At 36.8% G+C, this 13,096-nt stretch overlaps 1 protein-coding gene and 1 long non-coding RNA gene across 2 annotated transcripts in view; one reads left to right on the plus strand and one right to left on the minus strand.

Annotated features, from left to right (window-relative positions):
- Positions 1-4,337, plus strand: part of LOC128251084 (zinc finger protein 91-like) — a 41,267-nt gene extending 36,930 nt beyond the window's left edge. The window contains exon 3 of the mRNA XM_052977444.1: positions 2,010-4,337. Within this exon, the coding sequence (XP_052833404.1) occupies positions 2,010-3,298 (1,289 nt within the window). The 3' untranslated portion in view covers positions 3,299-4,337. The remainder of the gene's footprint in view (positions 1-2,009) is intronic.
- Positions 4,338-7,279: 2,942 nt separating this feature from the next.
- Positions 7,280-13,096, minus strand: part of LOC106882949 (uncharacterized) — a 10,488-nt gene continuing 4,671 nt past the window's right edge. The window contains exon 2 of the long non-coding RNA XR_001411053.2: positions 7,280-12,294. This is a non-coding gene — a long non-coding RNA (uncharacterized LOC106882949). The remainder of the gene's footprint in view (positions 12,295-13,096) is intronic.

Here is a 13,096-nt window from a genome sequence, read left to right on the forward strand (position 1 = left end):
CGTACCTTCCTTCATTGGACATTTAACTCTGCTTGCGAAGATCTGTTGAGGCAAGTGAAATCGAAATCAAACTAAATTCGACGACTGGCACCCATACCAACATTGTCTCCTTCATTGGACACTAAACTCGGCTTGCGAAGACCTGTTGGGGCAAGCGAAAGCAAAATCGGGATGGCACCTGTGCCCAGCGTCACCTTCCTGGCACGTGTAAAGACATTCGAGCAAGATCATTGCCAGTGCTACTGGACTGGCTCCTGTGCAGGTGGCACATAAAATACACCATTTTGAGCATGGCCGTTGCCAGTACTGCCTGACTGGCCTTCATGCCGGTGGCACGTAAAAGCACCCACTACACTCTCGGAGTGGTTGGCATTAGGAAGGGCATCCAAATCAGATTGGAGCCTGGTGTAGCCATCTTGTTCATCAGTCCTCAGTCAAATCGTCCAACCCATGCTAGCATGGAAAGCAGACATTAAATGATGATGATGATGATGATGATATAAATATATTATTCTGTTGAATGTAATGCTTATTCATTCACGTTTTTTAATTAGTCAAACATTATCTTATAACATCAAGATTTTGATGATGTAATTGCATATTTTTAGAATGACACTGTTGGGTAGGTGGGAGAGGCCAGAACTGGTTAGTCTGAAGATGAAAGAGGTTGAACATTTGGGCCAGATATGACCAGTTTAAATGCTTAAAGAGTTAGTATATGTAGAGTTACACAATATGAATATGTAATTTAATTGCAGTGTGTAACACGATTTTTCTCCTTAGGTACCCTAGAAATTAAGAAAAATGTCTAAATATATTCTTCAGACTTTGTTACATTTATTCAAACCCCAAAGAATCCTTCTCGATACATGGCTGTAATGCTCCCCACTACTCCTGATCAGAGAATATCTACTCCAGCAATTCAATGCTGAATCTGTGAAATGTAATGGAAACTAGATCAGTTTCAAAACATTGATGTTCAGGTCACAGAAGTAAAATTCAAAGGAAATAGTAGTCATTTCCTTTGATTTCTCTGCAGAAGCAAATAGGAAATAACACTTGTTGACCGAAGATTAAAAACAAAAGAAATTGTTACACATTTTTATTCAGATTAGTGTTTATTTGTTAGTTTATCTCCATAGAAACGTAGTAAAATATTCAGTTAAATCTCTACATTTTATGCATGTTCTTTATCTTACAATGTTATTTCTCTATGATTTCAGATTGTCAGATACCATTGGTATAAAAGGCTTGTTTATGCCAATGGTAAAGGCTTGTTTGTATTGGATTTATCATGAATGTTGATCATCTTTGAGAGACTAAAGAAAAATGTTACACAGAAACAGACATACAACATTGTTTACTTGGATCTTCAAGGAAATGTGAGGAAGTATTAAGTCATAACTGAAAATAGTAACAGCATTTCATTTGGAATTCTGCAAACCAATATTTAGATGCTGTGCCATGCTTGAATAGAAGGCCCATCAAGTCAAGTGAGATCATAGTCGTAACAGATACTGGTGTCACACAACTGGCACATAAAAGCAACCATTACACTCTCAGAGTGGCTGGCATTAGGAGAGGTATCCAGCTGTAGAAACCATGCCAAATCAGACTGGTGTCTGGTGCAGCCCCTCAGCTTACCAGCCCTGGTCAAACTGTCCAACCTATGCCAGCATGGACAATGGATGTTAAATGATGATGGTGGTGATAATTTGACTCTAAATTTATAGAGGTTTGTGATGTTTCAAGATATGAACAAAGACCACAGTTGATGTAAATATATTAGCAGAAAGCAATGTAAAAAATAAACAATAAAAACAAAAACATGGAGAATGTTCAAATATTATGGTGTGATAAGAAAAATATAGGTAAAATGAATTATGTAAGAACCTTTAAGGAGTGACTTTTTTTTTTTTTGCCTGAAAAGATGCCAAATGAAACTGGAAAATCATATCACTGTGATATTTGCAATAAATCATTTTCTGGAAGTAGTAACTTAATTATACACGAGCGTATTCATACAGGAGAGAAGCCATATCAGTGTAATATCTGTGGGAAATCCTTCTCTGAAAATGGTAACTTGACTAAACATAAGCGTATTCATACAGGAGAGAAACCATATGACTGTAATATCTGTGGTAGATCATTCTCTCAGAATAGTCAGTTAACTATACACAAACGTATTCATACAAGGGATAAACCATATCACTGTGATGTCTGTGGTAAATCATTCTCTCTAAACCATCACTTAAATAAACACAAACGCATTCATACAGGAGTGAAACCATATTGCTGTAATATTTGTGGTAAATCATTCTCTCAAAATGAACATTTAACAACACACAAGCGTATGCATACAGGTGAGAAGCCATATCAGTGTGAAATCTGTGGTAAATCATTCACTGGGAGTAGCTACCTTACTACACACAAACGCATTCATACAGGAGAGAAACCATATCACTGTGATGTCTGTGGTAAATCATTCTCTGAAAATGGTGCCTTAATTACACACAAACACATTCATACAGGAGAGAAGTTATATCGCTGTGATATTTGTGATAAGTCATTCTCTTTAAATCATAATTTAACAAAACACAAACGTATTCACACAGGAGAGAAGCCATATCACTGTGGTTTCTGTGGTAAATCATTCTCTCAAAAAAGCCACTTACTTAGACATAAACGTATTCATACAGGAGAGAAACCTTATCAATGTGATATCTGTGGTACATCAGTTCCTCAGAATTATACCTTAACTCAGCACAAACGTATTCATACTCGAGAGAAACCATATCACTGTTATATCTGTGGAAAATCATTCTCTGGAAGTAGCCATTTAACTACTCACATACGCATTCATACAGGAGAGAAGCCATATCATTGTGATATCTGTGATAAATCATTTTGTCATGGTAACACCTTAACTAACCACAAACGTATTCATACTGGAGAGAAACCATATCACTGTGATATTTGTGATAGATCTTTCTCTGAAAATGGACATTTGACTATGCACAAACGTATTCATTTAGGAGAGAAACCATATTACTGTGATATCTGTGGAAAATCATTCTCTCAAAATGGTAACTTAACTAGACATAAACGTATTCATACAGGAGATAAACCATATCACTGTGATGTATGTGGTAAATTATTCTCTCATGGAAATACCTTAACTATACACAAACAACAGATTCATACGAAAGGAAAGCCATATCTTTGTGATATCTGTGGTAAATCTTTCTCTTATCAAAGTAATTTAAGCAGACACATATGTGTTGCTACAAAACAGTAGTTGTGTCAATATTAAAATTTGTTAAAACTCACATCAAAATTTTTAAAACCATTTTCTCTGCTAAAGTAGTGTTTACAGTCTGTTATGGAAGAATCCTGATCACCCCCATGTAACTGAAGGTGGACTAACCGATTATAATAAATAACTGAATGAACTTTCTGGGAGGAATTGACAGTATTAGTTCGACTGTGTTGGTTAACAATCTGTAGTTGAACAGTGAAAACTGAGTATCGTACCTACATACGGAGTGCATTCTGTGTTAACATATATTTCTGTGATATGTTATTTTTAGATAACTACAACCAACCATTTTACACCAGACGTGTATACTCACTTCATAACAGAGTCAGATTTACTTCTCACTGATTTGGAAAATGTGAATAAAAAGACACCCAGAACAATCCACAGTATGTTGATTTATACATGTGATTTGTCAAATGTGACTCTCGGAGTATTGGTTGAGTGAAATGTCTCTTTTCCAGGAAATAAATTAACGTCTCAGTGTTGCAGCATGTATCATGTTGTTACTATGCTTCGTACATCTCACACAGTAGAGGCACAATGGCCCAGTGGTTAGGGCAGCGGACTCGCGGTTTCGATTCCCAGACAGGGCGTTGTGAGTGTTTATTGAGCAAAATCACCTAAAGCTCCACGAGGCATCCTGCAGGGAATGGTGGTGAACCCTGCTGTACTCTTCCACCACAACTTTCTCTCACTCTTACTTCCTGTTTCTGTTGTGCCTGTAATTCAAAGGGTCAGCCTTGTCACACTGTGTCACGCTGAATATCCCCGAGAACTACGTTAAGGGTACACGTGTCTGTGGAGTGCTCAGCCACTTGCACGTTAATTTCACGAGCAGGCTGTTCCGTTGATCGGATCGACTGGAACCCTCGACGTCGTAAGCGATGGAGTGCCAACACACATCTCACACAGTCCAATGCATGGAAAATAAATAATTTATGATGGGTGATGTCATAGAAGTAATGTAACTCAGAACAGACAATGTAAGAAATAATAAATTATATATATTTGTGCTTAACCCTTTAACATTCAGATTTCTCTGTCAAATGTAATGCTTACTTTTTCATACTGATATGAATTAACCATGCATTGCCTTGGAGCTTTGAAATTTTAATGATATGATTGTTTATGATTAGAATAATATTGCAAGGTAAGTATGAGAAGCCAGATCTGGCCAATTTGAAGATAAAGTTTCAGTAAAGTGGGGGGTTACAAAGGACAATATTATAGCGGTTAGTACACATATTGAGAGTTATATTTCAAGCTTAATAGCAATTAAATGATACAAGATAAAAGACTAAGAATTAAATCCAAAACTTAAAATTTAAATTTAAAACCTAAACTTAAAATAACAAACTAAGAAAATAAAACCTAAAAACTATAAAAATTAAAACTATTGAAATAAAACTAGCTACCTTCTAAGATACTTATGTTGATAAAGAGGTAGAAGAAAAGAAAGCCTAGCTACCTTCTAAGATGTTTATGTTGATAGAGTGGTAGAGGGAAAAGAATAAATCGTACACATATCCCTTCAGGTAGATGTCCCACTCGATCTGTAGAAAAGGCATAGGCAGAAACTCCATAAGATGTTCCCAGTGTAAGCTATGGACACATAAGAGGTGCAGCAATATCAAAGGAAGGTTAACAAGGAAGATAATTTTGTGGGTGGCAAATGTACAGGTGCAATAAACACTGAAGACATACAGAAAACAGATTCCATCACATTCCAGGGGGGAAAAACTAAAAGTAGCTGATAGCTTTCATTACCTAAGTGACCAAGTTAGTAGTGGGGGTGGATGCTCTGAGAGCATAGCTGCTGGAATAAGAATAGCCTGGGCAAAGTTCAGAGAGCTCCTACCTCTGCTGGTAACAAAGAGTTTCTTGCTCAGAGTGAAAGGTAGACTGTATGATGCATGTGTGTGAACAGCCATGCTATACAGATATGGCAGTGAAGCATAGGCCGTGACTACTGAGGACATGCGTAGGCTTGAAAGAAATGAAGCTAGTATGCTCCAAAGGGTGTATAATGTCAGTGTGCATACACAACAGTGTAAGCATTCTGAGAGAAAAGTTGGTCATCAGAAGCAGCAGACATGGTGTGCAAGAAAGACGACTGTGCTGGTATGGTCATGTGTTGCATATGGATGAGGACAGCTGTGTAAAGAAGTGTCACATCCTAAGAGTCGAGGTAATCTGTGGAAGAGGTAGATCCGGGAAGACATGAGGTAAGATGGTGAAACACAACCTTCAAACGTTGGGCCTCAAAGGCAATGACAAGTGACCAAGACCTTTGGAGATATGCTGTGCTTGAGAAGACCCAGCAAGCCAAGTGAGATCGTGGCCGTGGCCAATGCCAGTGTCGCATAACTGGCCCATTTAAAAGTACCCTTCAATTGTCGGGCAGTATGCTGTGCTTGTGAAGACCTGTTGAACCACCAGTGCCGTCTGACTGACTCCTGTGCCAGTGACACATAAAAAGCACCATTCAAGCATGGCTGACGCCACTGTCACCTGCTAGACTCTCGGAGTGGTTGGCATTAGGGAGGGCATCCATCAGTAGAAACCCTGCCAAATTAGATTGGAGCCTGGTGCAGCCTCCTGGCTTGCCAATCCTCAGTCAAATCACCCAACCCATGCCAGCATGGAAAACAGACGTTAAATGACGATGATACATACATACATACATACACACACACACACATACATATATATTCTTTTCTACTCTAGCACAAGGCCTGAAATTTTGGGGAGGGGGCCAGTCAATTAGATCGACTCCAGTATGCAACTGGTACTTAATTTATCAACCCTCGAAAGGATGAAAGGCAAAGTCAACCTTAGTGGAATTTGAACTCAGCATGTAAAAACAGACGAAATACCGTTAAGGATTTCACCCAGCATGCTAGTGTTTCTGCCAACTCACTGCCATATATATATTGTAATGACTGTGGATGGATGTGTTATGTGTGTTTATTTTGTTTGTATTTGGACCTATGGAAGAATTTAAAGGTGTGATAGAACCTATAACAACATATAGAAAAAGCTTTGTGTTGTTTATTAATTGCAGTGAATTATGCATTAATATTTGGAAGGCTTCTTTTAGACTTAGTCCACAAGTGGATTGCTGGCCTTGGTATGGGACCCCGGAATCAATTTATGGCTCATGATATCCCATATAGTACCTTTCTATTTATTAAATGGTGTATATGGTTGGCTAAGGAGGTAGATTTGCTATGCTCCTCATACTTAAATGAGTTTAAATGTGCAAAATATCTCTGTTTAAAATAATAGTAGATTCGATATAGTTGTTAGAATTATGCAATATGTTGTGGACTGTGCATTTGTATACTAAGTTAATCCTTCTGTAGTGGGCTTGCAACCGGCATTCAGTCACAGATTGGTAGTTGCAGCTATCTGTCATACAAGCGTTATTAGTGGAAAGGGAAGATGTAGTACTATTTAGGGAGAAAATAAAATTAAGGGTGTTATTAGGGGAGTGGATTGTATTATTATTATCATCATTATTACTGTAGTTATTAGTAGTAATGGTATTATTATTATTATTAGTAGTAGTAGTAGTAGTGGTGGTCGTATTAGAGTTATTAATATTAGTATTTGTGGTATTGCTATTAGTATCAATATTTGTTTCAGCTACACTTCAACTTTCATAGGAAATGGTCATTACTATATATATATTTTCCCTGTCTAAAATATTCATACCTTGTCTCTGATGAATGTAGAGCAGGTTTAATATTTGGAAAGAAATATTAATATGATCAAATAATATGATTTTAATATCTAATTATAATCATATCATATGCATAAAGCTTCATCTAATTTACATACATTAGTAGGTGAAGACCCACTTGCTAACATCAAATATTTTATATGACCTAGACAATCATTTCCTGTAACTTAACAACTACTAATGATAAATATGAACCATAAGAGTTTCAAAGCAAGTTAGTATTACAATTTTTTTTATTCAATACTAAGTGTATAAAAAATGTAAACACAAATGGCATTTCAAAGTTCATTCAATACTGCTTCAGTAGAATTTTATTTAATGTAATCACAAAAGATTACATCATCATATACAATCCACCACCATCATGTCAATGTTTCAAACCTTACCTGATGATAGTGGATTGTATATTATAATGTAACCTTTCATGGCTACATTAAATAAAATTCTAGTTGTATAAGAATATTTCTATTATTACATCAGAGAGAACAGAGTTTATTACAATCTGCTAAAACCATGAGTATGACTTCCAAATGTGGGCTTATTTCTAAAATAAGCAATATTTTAATAATTAATCAATCTAACTGATGAAGTTGAAGGTTGCTCTTGAGAAATTTTAACTGACCAATGAATATCTAAATGTATCTTGGAATAAAGGTAACAACTATTTGTATCCACATTTTCATATGATGTCATTTGATTTAACTTTAAGCAAATGAGCCTTTTCATTGCCTTGTACAGTAAAAACATCCAGTTTTGTGTCTGGCATGTCATTATTCATTGATGCATGTTCCACATATTTATTTTTATCTTACAAACTGATTGAATGTTATTTTTTTAATTACACAATTTACATACGTTCATATCCATAAAATATACGTTTGGAAACATTTGTTGTCAGTTTATGTGAGCACAGATAGGACAGGAATAAATTTTCCCTCTTCTAATGAATAGTTTTTATTCGAGATGTGGTACTGTTTCTAGCAGGTTGAGAGACTGATAGGTTCTCAGTTAGACTGAAAAGATAAGAGGTGTTTCAGGCAGGGACTGTACACAGCTTACTGAGTGAGAGGAAGAGGAACGATTGTAATAAATGGTTGTAGCTTGTTGGTAAGTGAAGGTTTGTTCTACCATACCAGATTGTTTGTTAACATGAAATCTAAAGTACAAGCATGAAGCAGCTATTCTGTACTCGATATGTGAGCAATTATTCTCACATGAGAATACACGTGTCTTGTAAATGATTAATTGATCAGTCCTGAAGAAGAAACTTATTCACTGTGATCCTGTTTTGGCTGTTATCTGTAGTTGATGTAAAAGGTTTTCAGAGTAACATAATATCTTCTGGAGAGATGTTAAATTGAGTATATATATAAATGCTTTTATTAACAATAACACAGAGTTCAGTCATCTCACACTTGTAGATTTAGTTGTGCTTTTATATATTATATTGTGTTGCCGGGTTGTTTCCACTGTGTTATATCTTTGTGCTGCATCATTCAATACATTTATGGTTACATTAGATAACTATTTATAAAATGAAGGTTGAGAAAATGCACATATCCTGCGTTTAGATTGTGTAAGTCATATCCAAGTATATAATAAAAGGTGATTAAATGGTTAAGGCACATGGCTCAGTGGTTAGAGTGTCAGGTTCACAATCATGAGGTAGTGAGTTCAATTCCCAGATCAGGCAGTGTGCTGTGTTCTTGAGCAAGACACTATATTTTGCATTGCTCCAATTCACTCAGCTGTGAGGATGAGTTGCAACATCACTGGTGCCAAGCCGTATCGGCCTTTGTCTTTCTCTTGGATAACACTGGTGGTATAGAGAGGAGAGGCTGGTTGGTATTCCATAAACAACTTTACATGGATTTGTACCTTGGAGGGGAAATTTTTAGATGCAATCCCATGGTCATTCATGAACAAAGGGTTCTTTACCTTTTTAAATAGTTAGCATTGGAAAATGCTAACTGGCTATAAAACACTTATAAAGTTAACCATGAATACAACTGCTGCCAACAAGATTAATCCCTAACTAAACAGGTAAAATGAATTTTAATAGTAATATAGTTACACATCTATATAAATCGCTATATGTTTAACCAAGTGACATTTCTAAGAGAATGAATTATAACAGATCTTACAGTCATACGGCTGCTCTTCTGTATAAACATTTTTGTGCTTAGTTAATTCACCATTTAGAGAGAATGATTTACCACATATCGCAGTGATATGACTTCTCTCTTGCATGAACACATTTGTGAGAAGTTAACTTATCATTTGCAGAGAATGATTTGCCACAGATATCACAGTGATATGGCTTCTCTCCTGTATGAATGCGTTTGTGAATCGTTAAGACGCTACTTGTGGAGAATGACTTACCACAGAATTCACAGTGATATGGTTTCTCTCCAGTATGAATATGTTTGTGCCTAGTTAAGTCACTACTTCCAGAGAATGATTTACCACAGATGTCACAGTGATATGGCTTTTCTCCTGTATGGATACGTATGTGTTTAGTTAAGACTCCCTTTTCAGAGAACCACAAACATCACACTGATATGGCTTCTCTCCTGTATGAGTATGTTTGTGTACAGTCACTGCACATTTAACAGCAAAATATTTATCACAAATATCACAGTGATATGGCTTCTCTCCTGTATGAATACACTTATGTGTAGCTAAGCGTATTTTGAGTTAAGACTCCCTTTTCAGAGAATGATTTACCATGCACATCACACTGATATGGCTTTTCGCCTGTATGAGTACATTTGTGTAGTTACTTCACATTTAACAGCTTTTCTTGCATTTGTAGACAGGCCTCACACCATGTCTACATTCCAGATGTTCTCCCCACTGTCACAGGGAGGAGAAAAATTGTGGACATAAAGAACAAGTTAGAGCAACTGAAGCATAAGGGACAGCAAGACAAAAGCCATCCCTGACCATATTAGGATTCACCCTGTTCAACACTTCTTCTGGGAACTTCCCAGAATAAGATAAGTCATCCTCTAGGGCATCCTTGCCAAAACCAGGTGGAAGCTAACTTCCATCCAACACCAGAGTGCATCAGGTATCACAACTCAAACCCGCCAGGTCAATTTCTGTAATATACCAGTGTCGAGCGTATCAAACTTCCATAACTACTATTGTCTAAATCTGGATATATGTCTAAGTCTTGTATGGAGTCATTATTCATACCATGGGGCGGATGTGACTCTTTATCTACCCCAAGAGAAAGTCTCTCTTCGGCTCAACATGTAATTGCTCCATGTCGAGCCTGACCTGTGGGTCCCATCACTGACCTACAGGCCACCAGTTTATCAGCACCTGGCTGCCGTATGTTTTTAGTCTTATCGTTTTTCATCATACTGATTTGTGGCATTTTCCAGGTGTAAATGGCTGATCGATTAAGGTAACCAATAAAGGAGCAAGGAATCACATCAATGGCACAAGATGGCCAGCAACCAGACCAGCAACCAGAGTCTCACCCAGATCATAAACAACAACACCACCCCCTATGCAAGCCACAGCTGGTCAATACGCCAACCGGGCCTGATTGCATCTTCTGACACCTAACAGGAACCTCCCATACAGCCACAAGACCCACCCCCTAATTCTCCAACGTGTGAACATCAAGCTCATAACCACCATACAAGCACAGAGACCTACCCTAATGTCATATGAAAAGCCAGAGCCAGCTATGGGTCAGAAGGGAACAACCGTGGACAATGTACCAAGAGATACTGGGCCAACCTATGAAACCCAGTCGGTAAAGAACTCATGGTCACAGGCCCCACGACCAGAACATCCCACCCTGATAACAAAGAACCCCACACCGCCCAATCAGATCACCCATGCACAAATTGGTCTCCCACCATCAACTGGAACCACTTTGGGAGAATGGAACACATTTAGTTTGTACATAGTGAGAGAACCAATCTGGTAAAGTAGAACCTGCTAGCATAGCTCCTCCCACGGACCTAAGCTCTCTTACCGTGTTAAATGATATGGCTTTTCTCTTGTATGAATACACTGGTGTCCAGTTAACACAATACTTCCAGAGAATTATTTACCACAAACATCACAATGATATAGTTTCTTTCCTGTATGAACATGCTTGTGCATAGTTAAGTTTCCATTTTGAGAGAATGATTTACCATGGATATCACAGTGATATGGTTTCACCCTGGTACGAACACATTTGTGTGTAGGTAAGTTACTATTTTGAGAAAATGATTTACCACACAAATCACAAGAGTATGGCTTCACAACTTTACCACATATATTACAGCAATATGGCTACTCTCTTGTATGTGTAGCTGAGTTGTACTTGTTAGAGAATGATTTACCACAAACATCACAGCAATATACTTTCTCACCAGTATGAACGTGTTTGTGTGTAGTTAACTTATCATTTGCAGAGAATGACTTACTAGATATCACAGTGATATGGTTTTTCTTCTGCATGGATACTTTTGTGTTTAGTTAAAACTCCATTTCAGGAGAATGGTTTACCACAGATATCACAGTGATATGGTTTTTCTCCTGTTCGAATATGTATGCATTTAGTTACTTCATGTTCATGAGTAAAACTTTTATCACAGTGATATGGCTTCTCTCCTGCATGTATACATCTGAGTCTTGTTAAGTCATTACTTCGACAGAATGATTTACTACAGATATCACAGTGAAATGGTATCTCTTCTGTATTACTACATTTATGCATAGTTAACTTTTTATTCTGAAAGAATGAATAGCCACATATCATTACAACATGGCTTCTCATCAAGCTGAATGTGGTTACATTCTACAGAGAATGACACTTTACAAATATCACACATTATTTCCTCATTATTTCTGATATCTTATCCGATAAACGTCCTTGAAGTTTCTTACACAATTCGTTTTTCCACTCTTACCACAATATACGGATATTTTTCTTCTTTGCAGTTTTAATACTATATTTTCATTTATAGTGATCTTTAGGAACAGTGATCTCTTTGTAAATATGTCCAGTTTTAATTAAAATGCAAACTTATGGGGATAGTCCATATAATGAATAAGAAAGATATAAATGTTGATCCTAGTTCAAAACGACCATTTCACTATAATAGTTCATCATAGATTTTACATAAAAAAGTTCAGTTCAGTTCTGTGTAATATTTCTCATTATTTTTTAATATAAAATGCATACTGATGATGTACTTGACCAGTGCCGTCTGACAATCTGAAATTAGAGAAACAACAATGTATGATAGAAAAATAGAAAGTAGAGATACAACAGTAAAAATTTTACGTTTCTATTTTTAAAAAAATGTAGATGTAAACATTTACCGGAACAATTTTTGGGGTGGTTACATAATTTTTGTGAAAGGAGCTAAGAAATTTCAACATAACTAGAGCTTTTCAACAGTGATAATCCCCTTTCAGAAACCCTAATCCTACACACAACTTCAGAACAAAGAGTGCCAATCATAAACTCTAATGAATTTTATCAAATACTAGCAGTATAACCCGACGTTGTCCGGGTGTGACTTATTACGCCATCTACGATAAGTCTTGCTAGGTGAAAATCAACTAAAAAAGAAAGCCTTACAATGAAAAAACCCTTATGATGTAAATATGTTCATAATTCAAAAGACGAAATTAATGGGGAAAGTCTGAAGGCTGTTTTGTGTAACATTACTAAGTGTACGTAAATTTCATCCGTCTAATTGACTATACAAATGCTTGTGCAAAACAACTTTTTGCGCTGCCTTGATTACACATAGCAGGGTAATTCCTTTTCGCAGGAGGTAGGACGGCAATTTCTGATGAAGCAATTGCTGGCGATCTGTTGCTACACAGTTCTGCCAGAATTCTATCAGATTGGGCAGTAGATGATGATACACCGTTTTGCATTATGTTCAAAGTAACTTCTGGAATGTGGTGAATTGCTGCAATCTGTTGCTGTCTTTTTAAACCGGTTGCTTTCTTTCCCCAGCAAGCTCTCTTGTTTGAAGACATAATCTATGTACATATTAAACAGA

Source organism: Octopus bimaculoides, chromosome 28 (genome assembly GCF_001194135.2).
Source record: "Octopus bimaculoides isolate UCB-OBI-ISO-001 chromosome 28, ASM119413v2, whole genome shotgun sequence".
Classification (NCBI taxonomy): domain Eukaryota; kingdom Metazoa; phylum Mollusca; class Cephalopoda; order Octopoda; family Octopodidae; genus Octopus; species Octopus bimaculoides.